This window comes from Cannabis sativa, chromosome 8, assembly GCF_029168945.1.
Source record: "Cannabis sativa cultivar Pink pepper isolate KNU-18-1 chromosome 8, ASM2916894v1, whole genome shotgun sequence".
Classification (NCBI taxonomy): domain Eukaryota; kingdom Viridiplantae; phylum Streptophyta; class Magnoliopsida; order Rosales; family Cannabaceae; genus Cannabis; species Cannabis sativa.
In genome coordinates this window covers 14,979,123-14,997,708 of record NC_083608.1, presented here as the reverse complement: position 1 = coordinate 14,997,708, position 18,586 = coordinate 14,979,123, and the positions used below count along the sequence as shown (strand labels likewise).

General features: G+C 27.5%; 2 protein-coding genes across 2 annotated transcripts; both read left to right on the top strand.

Annotated features, from left to right (window-relative positions):
- Positions 1-679: 679 nt before the first annotated feature.
- On the top strand, positions 680-3,941 carry LOC115699887 (GDSL esterase/lipase At1g71691-like). The gene is made up of 5 exons (XM_030627429.2): positions 680-869; positions 1,447-1,571; positions 1,660-1,920; positions 3,385-3,640; positions 3,733-3,941. Exons 1-5 carry the CDS (start codon positions 680-682, stop codon positions 3,939-3,941), a joined length of 1,041 nt encoding a protein of 346 aa, XP_030483289.2.
- Positions 3,942-9,305: 5,364 nt separating this feature from the next.
- Positions 9,306-18,361, top strand: LOC115700953 (isoamylase 3, chloroplastic). Its single transcript, XM_030628631.2, has 24 exons — positions 9,306-9,600; positions 9,727-9,781; positions 9,881-9,949; positions 10,177-10,337; positions 10,636-10,729; positions 11,365-11,601; positions 11,805-11,909; positions 12,171-12,275; positions 12,829-12,963; positions 13,422-13,508; positions 13,640-13,697; positions 14,180-14,243; positions 14,358-14,457; positions 14,674-14,774; positions 15,351-15,402; positions 15,828-15,890; positions 16,188-16,277; positions 16,399-16,471; positions 16,544-16,623; positions 16,727-16,831; positions 16,915-17,013; positions 17,112-17,173; positions 17,620-17,728; positions 17,897-18,361. The coding sequence occupies exons 1-24, from the start codon at positions 9,530-9,532 to the stop codon at positions 18,005-18,007; spliced, it is 2,286 nt and encodes a 761-aa protein (XP_030484491.2). The 5' UTR covers positions 9,306-9,529; the 3' UTR covers positions 18,008-18,361.
- Positions 18,362-18,586: the final 225 nt, after the last annotated feature.

The window sequence follows — 18,586 nt, the reverse complement described above, 5'->3', positions numbered from 1 at the left end:
GGAATAAAAATTAATTATTTTCCATTTTATCATTTTATTCCCAACCAAACACACCCTATTAGAGTAGAAAACTCTTGAATGAAAATTAGTGGAGTGCATGTGAAAATTAACATAAATATTTTCAAAATTACTTTTTGTTTTTATACTTAAATTAACATTACCTTGTTTCTTTTTAAAACTATATTACCTTGTTTCAATCTTTATGAATTTTGTTATCAATATACAGTTTTAATTTACACAAATTTAATGAAAAAATTAGATGTAATAGTCCCTTTCAATTTCAAATAAATCTAAAAGCCAAAAATATTGCATATACATTATAAGACATATACAACCACAATATAATATCGATGTACATATATTTGTCATAATATCCAGTACTATATAAACAACCCACCACTAGAAAGCAACAATAAATGTGACAAGTTTAGTCTATTTGGTTTTAAAACCGAAATTGGGTTCAATCCATTGGCAGCAAGAGAAACAACAACAACAACCAACATGACTTTAATAATAATAAGAAGAAGAGATCAAATCTGTATAACTATTATACATAATTTTAAACTTTTTTATATAGATTGATATGGGGAATTCTTCATCATTATCATTAGTATCAATAAGGTGGTGTTTTCTTGTTTTTGTTTGGTTGATTACTAATTTTTGTGTAGTATTATTGGTGATGAAGAGGTGTGAAGGTGAATTATTATTAGCACCAGCATTGTATGTGTTTGGAGACTCAACTGTTGATGCTGGGAATAACAATAAAATCCAGACTTTTGCTAAATATGACTTTCTGCCTTATGGCAAAGATTTTCCTGATGGACCATCAGGAAGACCCACCAATGGTCGCACAATCCCTGATTTTTTTGGTATTATCTACCTTATTCATATCATTACATATATATATATATATTTATATAGATACATAAAATTCTTAAGAAGGAGGATGTGTTAAATCTAATCTATTGTAGAAGTAATTTTAAGTGTAAGTTATAATTATTTTTATATGATAGTGTATTATAATTATAGTAAAGATCTTGATTAACTTTAAAAAATTATCGAAAATAAAATCCAAATATTAACTTAATCTTGTATGTATGCTATTAAAAGTGTTATGTGTCACGTATGCATTAAAATGGATTGAAAATTTATTACTGGCGTGTGCGTAATTTGTGAGATTTATATTACATTTTAGCTTTCTAATCTTAATCCCATAAGGTTACTAATTGAATAAAAGTTATGTTTAGTATCATCAATCTATAAAAAAAAATAGATAGTTAATCGTATTTATATATGCACACTTATTTTATTTTTTTCAAAAAAAAACTACCCTTAAATTGAACTTTTTTTTTTTTTAATAAAAGAAAATTATTACTTTTTGCTAAATCAATATTAAAAAAATGGAGTGATTGACTCTTTTTCTTTTTTTCATGTATAAAAATGCAGCTGAATCACTTGGACTAAAAGCTCCACCACCAGCTATTAGACTTGTTGAAATTAGTTCATACAATAGCATTGAAGGTTTCAATTATGCTTCATCTTCAGCTGGGATACTTCCTGAGTCAGGCTTTGTAAGAAATATGAATTTATAACAATTAATTAATTAATATTTATACTATATAATAATAAATATCTAATATTAATTTGTGATGCATGTAGAAAGGTAGTTTGAGCTTAGGAGAACAAATTTCACTATTCAAGAAGACTGTAGAAGAATATTTGCCATTACATTTGAAAGACATTAGCTGTGTTAATGGTGTGTCTGGCCATTTGTCCAAGTCCATTTTTCTTTTAGTAATTGGAGTTAATGACTATGCCCTAAATTTCCTTAAGAAAAACAACACTACTACTATGGGTGCTCCACCCAATGATGAAGCATTTGCTCAACTCCTTATATCCAATTATGGTGATCACTTAAAGGTTAGTACTAATTAACTTCATTTTTTTTAGTAATTTCATATATACATGTAAACTATACTTTTATAATTCTTACAAAAAAAAACTACTTTTATAAAAAAAAAAAACCACACAGATATATATATATATATATATACAGTAGAACCTCTATTTAAGAATACTCTATTCAAGAATAACCTCTAATTTGTTATAAAAAAATCAAGTCCCAATTTGGGTCAGTTATAAATAAGAATAACCTCTAAATTGTAATTAGTTATACATTTTCTAAGTCCCGTATTAACAAAGTATACCTCTATATAAGAATAATTACATCTTAATAAAATATATACATGTATTTTGTAAATTTATTTATGTAAAATTAATAATTTTATTTTAAATTATAATACATGTATGAAATTATATTTACTCTAAAATATTTCTATTACGATAGTATTAATGATTATTTATTGTTATTATTATTACATTGATATTTTTTGGTTTTTTAATTTTTTTTTCTAGTGTAACTCTATTTAGTTATAACCTCCCAATTAGAATATAATTTACTTGGTCCCAAGTGTATTCTTGGATACTGTATATATATAGGTTCTGATCATGGACTTTTAAAATGTGTTTTTGAACTTATGAAGCTCCAAAAATACTTTGGGTAAATATTGAGTCACAACTATTAATTCTAAAAAGTTTATTTTTCTTCTAAACATAAGCTAATTTTAATAGCTTTCTCATATATACAAAACTTCCTAAATAGCTAAAAATAAAGAACAGAAACTCAACCAACTAGAGTCATAATAAAGTACTAAAAAATAACACCTATGTTAGTCACTAAAGTAAAATGGTGTCACCATTATAGTTCAAAATGTTATTATCTAATTTTTATTTTTAAAACAAGATTACTTTTTGACATTTCACAACATATTAATTCTATTATTATTAGCAATTTGAGGACAATAAATCAAATAAATATAATTTTGCCAAATATGCTTTGGCGCGTTTGTTCTGATTCTTTTTGGTGGTTGAAATACCTATAATGTAGTGTATTCAATAATTGATTGAAACATAGTCTTCTAGTAACTATAGTGGTGATCTTGATTGTATTTTTTTGGAACATAAATCAGTTGGCTCAAAACAATTGCTTCACTAGTTTTTTCTTTGCTTTTAGAGAACCATCTCTAGTTTTTATGGGTCATGGGCAAGATTATAAAAATGAGTGTTTTATTTGAAAAATAAAATCAAATTCAAAATAAGTCTTTAAATCGTTTTATAACAATTTTTTTTTTTCAAGGCCTTATAGACTGATGTTAAAACTTTAAAAGAAAAAGAGACTGAAAGGCCTATTAGGTTGAGGGGCCTTAAGTAACGACCCCAGCAGTTCTATCTTAAAGATAGCTCTAGTTTTATTCCATTGTTTGGCCAAGTATTTGATCGAAAATATAATAGAAACTTTTAAGTACATACATGATGAATTTGTAGGAGTTGTACAATTTGGGAGCCAGAAAATTTGTGGTGTTCGACATTGAAGCAATGGGTTGTTTACCCTCATATACAAACCAGAAAAATGAATTAAACTCAAAATGTGTGGATGAATTAAATTCTATGGTCCAAAAATTCAATGGAAAACTTGCCTTGAAAATTCAAGAATTAGGCCGTACACTTCCAGCATCTGCATTCATTCTTGGCAATAATTATCAACACATCTTGAATTTGGTACAGAATCCTCAAAGCTACGGTAATAAACTACTTTTATGTTTTATTTATTTTATTACAACAAATTGACATATTTAAATTTGTGATTTATTTTATTTTATTTTATTTTTTCAGGGTTAGAAGATGGAACAAATACATGTTGTGGACTTACACAATACGGCACGTGCGATCCGAGTAAAGTGACTTGCAAAGACAGAAATTCACACGTGTTCTTTGATGCAGCTCACACGACTGAAGCAGCTTATAAGATTCTTGCACAAGAATGCTTCAGTGGTGTGAGAGTCTGCCAACCAATGAATCTTAAAACCCTAGCAATGCTATAGATATAAATATAATAGCTATTTTCTTAAAAATGCACTTTAATCTTTTGTTCTTAATTAATTAATTCCTTGTAAAAAAAAACTAATTCCAAACACAATTGATATATCTTAATTGACACTAAAAATGGTTACATCTTACATTAGGTCGTTTTACAAAAGATTAATTGAAAAAAAGTTAATATTTTGCAAAATGACATTAAAAATGGTGAAAATTAATCTTCCAATAACATTTTCCATTATTGTTTCTTAATTTATTATGTACACGTGAGTTCTAAAATAAATCATTTTCCGCCTATAAAGAAGTGTGTTATAAACTGTTTAAATTTTGATGTGGATAATGTTAATTATTCATAATCTCTTGAAAATTTATCAAAGGTCTATTATGACTACAATAACATATTCATATTTCAGATGAATAGAATTTACATTTTTGGTCTCTCTTTGTATTAAAAAATGATCAGTCATGTCATTAATATTAATTTTTAAGAGAATTGTTAAATGCATTAATGTCTAATACTAAAATGAAATGCCATACTACTATTGATACAATGTTCAATATAATTCTAATTTAATAAGTAATATATATGAAGCTAACTATTTATGAAAAATCATCTCATATAATATTAGAATACACTATAAAATAATTTAATATAACTCTTTGAAATGGTTATACTAGAAGAACCATATATGTTTTTCTATTTGAGAGAAACATACATTTCTCCTCTTTAAGCTAATTTTTGAATAACATTTTGTAAACATACTCTAATATGATCAATTTTTGGAAGTGATCCTCTAAACCAACTTATGAACTAACTCACCTACACCAACTAACTTAACTAACTTTCTGTTATGTTAGTTAGTTAGTTGGTACCGGTTATGCACCTATTTTCTAGTGTGAGTTATACCTATATATAGACTGCTCTTTTTACTTTTGTAAGGTAGAATGAGAGAGAGAATTCAGAGAGAGATTCCTTAGAGAATATATATACAAGTGTGGGAATATGGAGCAACAAATATTCTTTCAATACTACAACCAACATGGAGTGCTATCAAACAATCTATTTTTATGTGGTGAGGAAATATCTAAGGTATTCATGTTATTATTAGAATATTTTTAATTAAGGAAATAAAATAAAGTATTGATTTGTGATAAATGAATATTTTATATTTATTGAATCTAGACAAAATCAATTATGTAATATTCTATGGTCAGATTTCTATATTCATTACCCGATTTGATTTCCTGAATTAATTGTCAAAATATTCTGACAATTAATGTGGCACAGATTTTGATGGAGTATCTCACCTATAAATATAGGGTCTCGGTCCCCGAGCTCCTCACTCATTCTGTTCATAACAGCAAATTCTATCTAAAGAGAGTTGAGAGAGCGAGGAAGCCCGATTATCCACATCAATCGGTTTATTTTGCAGATCAAGCTTATGTGGAACTAAAGCTCAAAGATTCAATGGTTGGAGGCATTTTGATCCTATATTCATATAGTGTATATGTTTATTTATTCCGCATGTTATATACACATACATATGTTTCACTTTATACATATAAATATCTAACCGTTATTTCTTCAACTTAGAAGCTAAAAATATTATTGAAGGAATCATTGTAATCATGATTAATTGATAGATGATAAAATGTGCTTTATAGTGAAACATTAAACCATTATCGATCATGAATGAGTGTTTAATAGTCACAAAGTTTTCAACTTGTGGTGGGAAACCAATAAATATTTATTTCTTCTATCTTTAGTTTTTTTTTTTCATAATAATTATATTGTTTAGTGATTTTAAATTTTTCTGTTGTATTTTTTTTTTATATTGTGGGTGGATAACTTTCATTAATTAATTAATTATGAATTTATTACTGTTTAATATTTCTTTGTTCTATTATTAATCTTTATTCAACCTATAAGTTTTATTTTATGTTTTTAATTTTTACTTTATTGAAAATTAAAATCTAAGACTTTGCTTTTTGTTGCTTTTTAATTTTATAAATTTATGTTGTTTATAATTAAGAATATACAAAAGTACTTATTATTTAGAAAAAAAAAACTTAAGTTAAATTATTTTGTAAAATCACTCTTTAACAATTTTATTTTTGTCGTGTTAATTTCAATAATCTTTACTTACTGCAAAAAAAGAAGTAAAATACTATTGTTGAGTTTATAGTTTGTAATTTTTGTTTTAGTGTAAAATTTTTATAAAAAAATTAAATATATAACTAAGTATACGTACATTTAATCTAATATGTATATATATATTTACTTTTAAAAAATAGTGCGCTTTTATTTTTATTTTGTTGATATAAATTTATTTAATCTATAACTATTGTATAAATTGAATTAACAAATATTGTTACATTACATATATTTTTATTATAATTATTATTTTGACGAGAGATTTACAAATTCAACATTTTAAAGAAAAAAGGCTAGCCAAGAAAAAATGTTGTATCTGTATATGTAAAAGTTGTCTACTAATATGATTAGTTTTTTAACTGTATACCAACTATAAATATAGTATTATTATTTTTTTATTTAGAATTAAAAATAGCATTATTAATCTATTATAATTATTATTTTGGTATTTTATTTACAAATTCAATTGGTGTTAAATTATTTTAATTTTTATAATTATTATTTCAGTATTAGATTTACAATTCAAAAGACATGTCTTAAAGTTTTTAATTACTATAATTATTTTGATGACATTAGATTTAAAAATTCAAAAGGTCTTTAAAAAATTAATTATAAAATAAAATTCTTATTTTGGTATTATATTTACAATTTCAATACCAAAAACATATTATATGCGAGATTACCTCTATGCAAGTTATAAATATAACATCATTATTTTATTATTTTATTATAATTATTAATTTGTTTTTAGATTAAAAAATCAAAAGGTCTTTAAAAATATTAATTATAAAATAATTTTTATAAACATAAAAAATAATATATATTTTGTTAAATATAGATTTCATTTTAGTTAATTTTTATAAACATGAAAAATAATATATACATATAGATTACATGAAATATATATATTTTAAATTCTATTCATAAAGTTTACATCTCAATAAAAATTATTAGTTTTTTCGTATTTTTATTATTTTTTTATAAATTTATTTATCGAAATCTTTATTTTTTTTTCAGTAATTATTAACATAAATATAATTTAACATTCTAAAGTTTAAAAAAACACCATATTTTTTTTAACTTTAGGCAATAGAAAAACTGTTTGGTAACTTTGGAGACTATTTTTCAAAAGATAACATATATTAGGTACAAGCTGATAAAGATAATGATAGTATAACATACTCAATTACAAACACCATAGATAAATGCCTACTTATGCCACAAAATATATTAGTAATAATTTAAAATATTTTTGACAAATTATTTGATTAATAGTTAATTTATATAATTTTGTAACTAAAATTAATTTTAGTTTAGTATATATGGGATTTTAATTAATTCTTATGTGGAGTTTTTATAATTAACTAGTATTCAATATATTTTTATAAAATATGTATATATAAATATTTATTTTTTTTATTTAAGTGTATATATAATTTCTGATTTAGTGAGAGTATAGGAGGTTTTATTTTCATTTTCTTTTTTAATTTCTATTTTAGATTAATTAAAAAATTTAAATAAATAACTTATGTTAAACTATACAAATTAAAATAAAACTAGGCAATATAGCTGCTCTTCGCGCGGCTATTTTAATTTTATTTTAAGATAATAATTAAAAAAATTACTTATGAAAATAATAAATAATAACTTAAAAACTTAATTTAATATATAATAATTTAAAATTATACTAACGAATTATTTATTAAAAATAAAACTCAAAAAATTTTATTTTATTTAGAGTAATTTGCGGCATAAATACCTAAGTTTAACTTCCAGTTGTAAATAAATACATAAGTTTAATTTTTGGCGGTAATAATATCTAAGTTATAATTTTAGAACTTAGGTAGGTACCTACTTAAGTAAATTGCCACGTGACAATTTTTGATTGGTCCAACTCATTAAATTTTTATTATTTTTAAAAAAATTAATTCAAATATACGAATACAAAATGACACGTGGATTTAATGGCTTAATATTTAACGGTTAGGTACCTACAGAGTTCTAGAAATATAACTTAGGTATTATTACCGTCAAAAATTAAACTTATGTATTTATTTGTAACTGAAAGTTAAACTTAAGTATTTATGCCGCAAATTACTCTAAATAAAATAAAATTTAAATCAAAAACTTACACTAATCAAAAACTTAAATTTAAAATATGAACAAAACCCATATGCTCCAACCAAAAATTATATAAAAGAAAAATCTAAGTTTGTGAAGAAAAAAAAAATAAAATTTAAGAATTTACTTGGGAAAGATGAATTTTATGATGAAACAAAACAAAAAAATTCTTATACTCCAATTAAAAAGTGGAGATAAAATAAAAGGCAAAATGAGAGAATAAATTAGTTAATTAATATTTATAAATTGAATAAAAAATAAAAAAAATGAGAGAATTAAGAATAGAACAAATAAGGCAAAATGTGATATTTTTAGAAAATGATATTTTTAAAAATGTTATGTTTTTAAAAAAAAAAAAGAAAAACAAAAAACCAAAAAGCCAAAAACAAAAAAAGCAAAACGTGATATTTTTGTTGCTTCTCTTTGTAGAAGTTCATTTGGTTGTATTGAGTTGAGTTGATTAATAAAGTTTCTTCGTGATAAAAAAAAATAATAATAATAATTTAAAAACGTGGAAGGTTTTTTTCTTTAAAAAAGTTTTTTATTAGTTATTGAATTAATTAATATTTAATGTGATTAAAAATTGAGAAAAATATTAGAGCAGAATAAAGAGAAAAAATAACACTACTTAAGTTTCTATTACAGTGTGAATAACTGAATATTAACGAGTACCTTTAAAAAATAAAAAGAGAAAAAAAAAAAGAAAAATAAATTAGTAAAGAAGAAGGGCATAGATATTTTTTCTTTAATGTGTATACATTTACGGTTTTTTTCTTTAATTGTATATATCACTACTTATTCAAATAAGATAAAAATTAAATGCAATAGTCAGTACACCTATTTTCAATAGAATTAGAACTTTAATTTTTTAAAACAAAAACTATTTTTATTATTATCTAATCTCAACGAGCATAAAATAAAGATTACAAATATATCATAATTATTACTATTCCCTAGTTAAATTCTCATAAATTTATATTCAAGATTATATTATTTAATTTTTTTTTTTTTTTGCTAAACAAGATTAAAAAAAGAAAAGGATAGAAAATTTAAATTTAAATATTTATTTTATGTGTTATATTTACATTAGGAGTAGACGATATTTATTTATATATAGTCATTATATATTGAAAGATCAGAATAGAAGAGTTGAGAAAAACGTGATATCATCACTCTCAAATCTCACTTGCTCAGTCTTTCTCTTTGGGTCCGTTCACGTGGCAGACATTGAAACCAGCATTTCTCTCTTCAACTTTCCAAAATATTTATTTATTTATTTTCATTCATTTGATTATATCCTTGGCCAGAGAACCAAACATGCTCCGCTCCGCTAACTTTCTCCAAACTAATCCTTCTCTTTACCGATCTCCGCCTTTCTCTGCTCCGGGGTAACGTCATTCTCTATTCTCCTTATTCTTTCTTTCTAATTTTCAATTTGTATGTTGTTTTGTTAACTAAGATATAATGAATATATGTGCCTGAAAAGAAATCTTTTTGTTTAATTTTATTATTAGATTGAAGATTAAACAAGCATCATCGTTTCCTTTTCAGCTACATTGGTTTAGTAAGGCATGTCTTCTATTCTACATTTGCTTATAATTTCAATTTCAATTTTATTTTTAAATTCATTATTAATGAATGATAAGTATTTGTCTCCAATTTTGACAGTCTGGGGATCGACTCAAGTGTAGGATGATGTCCAATGCCCCTCGCCTTCAGCAGGAGACTGTAATTCAGGTACTTGCCTAGCCTTTGCAATTAATATGTACTTATTTGTTCTTTTTATTTTTGTTTTTATTGAATGAAATAAATAAATAAAGACAAATGCTAAGGGTACGAGTCACAAAGATACATCTGTTCTTACAGATTTAATAAATAATATTGATTATTGCTTATTGCATTGTAATATTTTGCATAATATTGATTCAAAATGCATGTCAATATGAAAACTGTTTTAATTCAAGATGGGTGCCCTTCAAGATTCTGAGACCAACAGCCCATCATTGAGAACTTTACCAGGTCAACATTTTCCTCTTGGTGTGTCAGAAGTTGATAATGGAATCAATTTTGCAATATTTTCTCAGCATGCTACTGCAGTCACACTTTGCTTATCACTTCCACAGAGGTGACTCTGCTTAATCTCTCTCATTCATGTTTGAAGCCTTATTGTTGAGCATTATTACTCTTCTTATATTTTTTGTGTTTAGGGAAGAACCAAGGAAATTCATTAATGCTGATGTTTGATATATATTGTCTTGCTATGAAGATTAAATAGGAGAAGCTACCTGTTGTTGTTACATCCTTTCGTGTTTATTGAGAGAAATCTTCTTTTGGGAGAATTGCTTGCAATTCCTATTATATTAAGATTTCAAAGATTTCTTTCCCTTGTTTTCCTACTATAAACCTTTTGATGCTTTTCTCAGGGAAGCACATGGAATTGAGGATGGTGAAATGGTGGAGCTGGCGTTGGATCCTCACCAGAATAGAACTGGAGATGTCTGGCACATATGTGTAAAGGTATTCTCATTGACTTTTTTTTAAGGAGTCCTGGCTGTAATAAAATAGTGCCGCACGCAAAAAAAGCCTATACAGACGATCAATAACAAACATTAAAGTTTTCACAGGAAACTTTCCCATACACATACTAGATTTAAGTGAGAGAGTTTAATCCTGTTTCCATTTTGAACTTTTTCTCATTGATCTTTCTTCCTCAAAAAGTATCAGTTTCTAGCTGGAATTTACCTCAACTTTATCTTCTTTGAACTGTTAACTCCATCTAGCACTATGTGCAATGTTGTCTAGATCTATAGTATTTTTCAATTGCCTTTTTCATTTTTGAAGAAAGCTCCACTGCCAAAAACCTCTTTGTTCCATTTTTTCACTTCATTTGATCATGAATTTATACCCTTCCCATCTCCCTAATTCTATCTTCTTTTCACCATCTACTAAAGTCTTTGTTAAAGAATTTCTTTTCCCCACATAGTGTACTGAAAAGACCAGCAACCCTTATAGCTAGGATTTGAATCTAAAATACATATTAGTTTATGCATAAATATGATCAAGTCTCTTTTAGCTTTACTTTTGGTATATTCGATTTTTGTTTTTCCTTCTTATATAATGTATCACAAGAATAAGAATGATCATCTTTACAGGATTTACCGAAGAGCAATGTTCACTATGGTTATCGCATTGACGGTCCACAAGATTGGCATCAAGGCCATCGTTTTGATAGTAGCATTGTGCTAGTAGATCCTTATGCAAAGCTAGTTGATGGTCGCAAATACTTTGGGGATGTCAACGAAAAGTTCTCTAAATTTCTTGGAACTTATGATTTTGATAGCTCACCTTTTGACTGGGGAGACAACTATAAGTTTCCAGATATTCCTGAGGTACTTTGTCACCTTATTTGCTGTTTTGATTTTAAAAAATAATAAATATTATGGAAGTTTGATAACCTTTCTTTTTGTCTGTCTCACTCTCACCACTTTGTCTTACAAATAGAATTTCAACATCTTTCATGCATACCAAGATGATAGTGAATATATGCTAACTTGTCCTATTGTAATTTGATCTATGTTTTGTTGTTTCTCAGAAAGATCTTGTTGTCTATGAAATGAATGTTCGTGCATTTACGGCTGATGAATCCAGCGGGTTGGACCCAGACATACGCGGAAGCTACCTTGGTGTGATTGAGAAGGTAACTATTCATTATATTGAAGTTAGTCACTCATTATTCTAGTGAACCGATTAGAAGAATGCACCTAAAGAAAAAAAAATACTGAAATGGTTTTACTAGAATCTGTAGTTTTATTTTTTTAAGTTACAAATTCATCAAATTGAGAACTTTTATTTAAGTTTGAGATATCATCTTGTGTGATAATTATTTTGTAATTGTGATTATCTTATTAATTTTTGTGTTTAATTTTTCTGACCTTTCCCTTGCTTTCTTCAATTAAAGATTCCACATCTTCAAGAGCTTGGTGTCAATGCGGTAGAGCTGCTGCCAGTTTTTGAATTTGATGAGCTAGAGCTTCAAAGGCGACCAAACCCTAGAGATCACATGGTAAATAAAGATTATTTGTAAATGGATAAATTAATACGTATCATTTGTTAAGGATATCTTCAAACATTTGTGTGTTGATTCTGCTAATTTTTTAGTTTCTTTTGTATTTCTTGATCTTTCAATTTGGATGTCTGCAAACTCTTTTTCTTTGATTGGTAAAAGCAATATTAATTAATCAAGGTGCACAATGAGGTAACAGTAGATCATATTTTATTGTGTTTACTCAAACACAAAATGGTTACATGTGTGCAAATTAGTTTGTGTCGGTTGTGAATTTGTGGTTCACAGCTGATTATAAATATATTGGTTAGAAACTTTTTACTAGATTTATTTTGAATTTAGAAGGAAATTGATTTGTACATTAATGTCGTGCAGAGATATAGACAGGATAGTATTGGCATGCTCAATTTTCTTTTGTTGCTTATACTCATTTCATGCTTTTTCTTCTTTTTAATTTTACCTTAATCTCATTTTTTATTTCTCTCGGTGGTCTTCTTGTCTAATTAGCTGTACTTTTTGAACCCATTTGTGTTTTGGATTTTTTTATTTTTAGATAAATACATGGGGCTACTCAACATTAAACTTCTTTGCTCCTATGAGCCGCTATGCTAGTTCTGGTGGTGGTCCACTTAAAGCTTCTCAAGAATTCAAACAAATGGTTAAAGCTCTGCATGATGCTGGAATAGAGGTAACCATGTTTCTGACTTTATGCACAATTCTTCCCGGGTGTGTTTGGTACAATGTATTGTATTATATAGTATTATAGGCATTCTATTATAAGATATATATATAATATAAAATCTAAAAATATGATCTATAACACAATTTAATATCTTACTATATAATATAATATAATGCAATATAATACTATGTTATACAATTTAATGGAATTGTACAGTAGTACTATATAATACCAAAACAAAGTACTAAGACATAAAACTTGGTGCACATGTTTTTGGTTTTCCTCTGGAATAAGTGTGAATTGAGGATCACTAATAAAAAAAAAATAAAATAAAAAACATTTGACCTTTGTTTCTTTTTCAATAAAGAAAAAAAATACGGTGTGTTAAACGGATCTTCATTGTATTTGTTTTATTTCTCTCTCGGACTCTCAGATGTTTGTGTTTGTAATGTGTGTTTCAACAGGTTATTTTAGATGTTGTCTACAATCATACCAATGAGGCTGATGATGCCAATTCTTATACTACCTCATTTCGAGGCATAGATAATAAGGTAATTTCATAAGTGTGCTCTAGAATAATTGTGGAGAATCTTGTTTTCTGTCTCATAAATAAAAGGTGTTTGGTCATTTCTAATGCATAATAAAAGGTGTTTGGTCATTTCTAATGCATATTTTCATATAGGTTTATTACATGCTGGATGAAAAGAACAATGGCCAGTTGCTTAACTTTTCTGGATGTGGTAATTTCATTACTTTTCTATTTGTTTTCATTAAACAAACTTTACAACTCTTTCTATATGAATATTTTTTTCTTTCAATAATTCATTTATAAAAGAAGTCTTTAATATGGAGATAGTAAATAGTGCATGTGGGACAACTTTGTATGGCTACTGGGTTCTTGTGTGAAAGATGGAATTCGAGCTTTTAAACACTACAGATATACTTATTTATTCTTTTGGTACTTGCTCTCTCACCTAAGAGGCTAAATGTTTTCCTGATAAACAGTCTTAAAAAAATTCACAAAGATGGAGATGTAACATTACTTAGAATAATTTATTGTATTTATCTAATTACTATGTTATAAATTTGCTAAGTGTTTCTTAAGTACAATCACATGTTATGATTTTTTCTTTTTTTGGTATCAAAGTGTATAACAATCATTATATGTTTAGTTGACAATGGTTCTAAGTTCATTTTATAATCATCTCAAATTCTTGTCCAGGAAACACATTAAACTGTAATCAGCCTGTTGTCATGGAACTCATATTGGATAGCTTAAGACACTGGTATGGACCTTAATGTATAAACATCTATGAAGTGTATTGTACGAGGGGAGTTAATAATTTGCTAAGTGTATTATGCTTATATTGGGATCCATTTCTGTTTTTGCTCATATATAGGGTGTTGGAGTATCACGTGGATGGATTCCGATTTGACCTTGCTAGTGTTCTTTGTCGAGGAACAGATGGTACTCCTCTTAGTGCACCCCCACTTATTAAGGTACAATTATCTCTCTTCTAGTATTGTAATAGGTTTGATTGTATTAGCCAGGGGTTGAGGCATTTATCCTGGGAAGCATGCAAGCATGTTTGTATGGCTGTTTCTTTTATTTATATTTACACATTAGGCTTATGGGTATGGAGCCTTCAGGTTTTTTCTATTTATTGTTCTATTATAGAATAGTGTTTCTTAACTTATTTATCTCTCTTGAATCAGGCTATTGCTAAAGATACTGTTCTGTCAAGGTGTAAGATTATTGCAGAACCTTGGGATTGTGGAGGCCTTTATCTTGTTGGAAGTTTCCCAAATTGGGACAGGTAACAATATTCAACTTTCCCTTATTAATTAAATGAAAAGAATTTACACACTCTACTTCATTATGTTTTTATGTTTGGGGAAAATTATTTAATTGCTGAAAATGGAGATGATGTTGTTATGTGCATTCCTGCTATATTATTGTGAGAGGCCCTTTATTTTTTGGTCAATTGACAATTTGCCATTGATCTCCTCTTTTTGAAATGATTTTCCATCTAGTCTCATTTTAATTTGGTTAGCAGTACTAGAATTATAAAAGAATTTGTAAATTTGGAAAGTTAACAAATACGACGATGCATTGCATGCTTTGTCTCTGGTGTGGCAATATTTTTATTCTTGTCATTTCGAAATCTCAGACCTTGTGGGAGCAAAACAAGCGCTTAACCATTTGAGCTACTCACCCTTAGTTGTGGCTATATTTTTATTTATTAATTCCCTCAATACTCCCAATTCCTTTACATATTCATTTTATTTGTCTTGAACACCATTGACATTCACATCTTGTAGGAACTATATTAATTTCTCTAAGTACATTGTTTTTGCACATCTCACCTCCCTCAAAAATTTCTTCAATACAGGTGGGCCGAATGGAATGGAAAATATCGCGATGACATGAGAAGATTTATAAAGGTAATTTGTGACTTCCCACCTTTTCTTTCCTCTTGGAATGTGGTAGGGCTTAAAGAAAATGTTATGAATATACACAATGTTTGTAAGGTCGTTAGTTTTCTTTTCTCTTTTCTTCTTTCATAGAAGTACTCAATACATGCTCTTTTTCTCCTGTTATAAAACAGATTTTAAATAGATCTTCACAAAAATACATGAATAAATTTCACTAATGAAAAATAATAGAGAAACAGAATTCGCTTTATATAGGGAAAAGAAGAAAGAAAAGAAACATGCTCTTTTTTCTTCTTTCTCTTTTGCTTTTTAAATTTGTTATTCATTGATTTGAATATAATATTTCTTAGTTTATGAAAAAGAAAAATGTTTGTTATCAACTAGTTGCCACTTTTCTGTATCTTAATCTTTTGTTTTAAACTTACTTTATATAGGGTGACTGCGGGATGAAGGGAAGTTTTGCTACTCGTGTTTCTGGATCTGCTGACCTTTACAAAGTAAGCATGAATCAGATTTAAGATTAAGTACCAAAGTAGTATTGCAAGTATTGTATTGACTTGGTGAAAGCCTCTTTATATTTATCTCTACTTACCATTTTGTTTAGCAACATGACCACCATTTATAATATTTCAGAATTAATAAAACATGTGGATGTCCAAACTTTTTATAGGAAGACAACTAGAGTTTGTTATGCTTTCTATTATTGAAACTAATCAATTACATCATAATGCATGAATATTATCATACTGTCATTGCTATAATATTATTAAAAGCTGTATGTGTTCATTTTTCAGGTTAACAAACGAAAACCTTATCACAGCATTAATTTTGTGATTGCGCATGATGGTTTCACATTATATGATCTTGTTTCGTACAATTTCAAGGTACTTAAAAACTCTTGTTAATTTATTTGTTTATCCATCGAAATTTAATTTGTCCTATCCTTGTCAATTTATTTGTTTATCCATCTAAATTTGGCATGTTTTCTAATTTTTTGTTCTGTAGCACAATGATGCTAATGGAGAAGGTGGTAATGATGGAAGTAATGATAACTTAAGTTGGAACTGTGGTTATGAAGGTATGTCCAAATGTTTATGCTACTTTTTACTTGAACTTTTTGGTGATTCATTTATTGTGTTGATTTGAACAGGAGAGACTGACGATAATTCCATCAAAGCTTTACGCTCTCGACAAATGAAAAATTTTCACCTGGCACTAATAATATCTTTGGTAAATTTAATTATAGCCAAAGTCACATATTATTGAACTTTTTTTTTCCACATCCTTTGATCCATGTCTCTTATTGATATTATTATTTAATGAATATGACTAGGGAACACCAATGATGCTTATGGGGGATGAATATGCACATACTCGCTATGGAAATAACAACAGTTATGGACATGATGCTGCCCTTAATCACTTCCAGTGGGGCTTGGTATGGTTTTGATTTCTCACGATATTCCTTTTAATATATAATCCTGTAGTACTTAATTCTAATAATTTATTTTGGTGAGCCAGTTAGAAGCACGGAGGAATAATCACTTCAGATTTTTCAAAGAGGTGATAAGATTTCGACACACTCGACGTGTCTTCAGACGTGATACTTTTTTCAACAAAGTAATAATTCTTGACTTCTATTTCTTTATGTTATATATCACTAATTTAATGCAAGTATTTATTTACGAAGAGACTCATACAATATATCATCTATGCAGAATGATGTCACATGGCATGAAGACAACTGGGACAACTACGAGAGCAAATTTCTCGCATTTACGTAAGTAAATATATTGAACAACTGAATATAATATATGATCCTCCTACTGTATTATATTATTGTTATGTATAAGAGATTTTGTCATCCCTGTCAAAAATAGAATGGCATGTCAATATTTACTCATCGCATTTTCATTTTCTAAGCATTTACGATATTCTATGAATGCTTGGTGTTTACTTAGGAAAACATGGTTGTGCTTTTGAAAATTGTACATGATGTTGTCTTTAGCATTTTGAGCATGTAATATTCACTATGAGTTGATAAAAATAAAATAAGACCATGCGGTAAAAAAAAATGATGCTAGAGCCATGCGAGTGTACTGAAGAATATACTAAAACCAAAATGAAATTAAAGCATAACATGGAGCCCAAGAATTTCAGAATTGAATAATTCATTTAACATTGAAGAATTCAAAAGCACTTTTAACCGAATAATTCCTTTCGCAGATTCCATGACAGTGAGGGAGAAGACATCTATATGGCTTTCAATGCGCATGACTATTTTATCAAGGTCACTATACCTCCACCACCGTCGAACAAGAGATGGTTTCGAGTGGTTAGTTCTACCCTCACTTGATTCATTTTCGTTGTAACTAAGACAAATAGACAAATCTTCAAGTTGTTCTATACATTTAAAATATTGGCAGATAATGATTGATAATATTGTTTGGTTATAATTAGGAAGATAATGAAACTAACTGCAAACGTTGTCCAAATTCTGCAGGTGGACACTAATCTTGAATCCCCTGATGACTTTGTCATGGAAGGAGTACCTGGCATTGGAAGCACTTACAATGTTGCTCCTTACTCCTCAATTCTTCTAGAAGCTAAATGATATACCCCGATTAGGCTTACCTACTCTAAGAGGCCAAAGAAAACTAACTGTAATAACAGCAAGGCGGAGGCGGCAGTTCCTATTAATAAGCTGTCCTAATATGTTGGTTTAGAGCTGCTAATTATGTTTAGTATAAAAATAGAGGGGCTGGTGAATTGTATAAGATAAGAATTGATTTGTACAAATTGAGTAAAGCTTACTCGGGGAGATTCTCAAGCATCTCAAATAGCTTGAAACTTTGTAATTCTTTAGAGATGTTGATAAGAGCATTTTTGTATATATTTTGCAAGTTCAGTGAATGTTAGTTTTTATGTTTTTGATAATTTTAATCGTATTGAATAGATGAGAAGAAAACTGGATGAATTTCATATAAATGTGGTTTCACAAAAAATCTTGAAATTCCTGGGCATGCTTAAAAGACATGGGCGCCACGCGGCCTGCCCGTTTTAAACAACGAAAATTAAGTTTTTCTATCTTTTTTAGTTATATAAATCTTAAAAATTGAAAAAATCGTTAAAACCGATCTACAGAATACCGTTGAAATTGAAATTGTTTTAACCAAAAACTAAAAAAATCAGC

Bases quoted from the DNA above. Each gene is read 5' to 3' on its own strand.
- LOC115700953 (XM_030628631.2), top strand. From the start codon at position 9,530: ATGCTCCGCTCCGCTAACTTTCTCCAAACTAATCCTTCTCTTTACCGA. The intron at 9,950-10,176 runs GTACTTGCCTAG...TTTTAATTCAAG, and splicing joins AGCAGGAGACTGTAATTCAG to ATGGGTGCCCTTCAAGATTC. The intron at 14,244-14,357 runs GTATGGACCTTA...GCTCATATATAG, and splicing joins TTGGATAGCTTAAGACACTG to GGTGTTGGAGTATCACGTGG.
- LOC115699887 (XM_030627429.2), top strand. From the start codon at position 680: ATGAAGAGGTGTGAAGGTGAATTATTATTAGCACCAGCATTGTATGTG. The intron at 1,572-1,659 runs GTAAGAAATATG...TGATGCATGTAG, and splicing joins TACTTCCTGAGTCAGGCTTT to AAAGGTAGTTTGAGCTTAGG. The intron at 1,921-3,384 runs GTTAGTACTAAT...ATGAATTTGTAG, and splicing joins ATTATGGTGATCACTTAAAG to GAGTTGTACAATTTGGGAGC.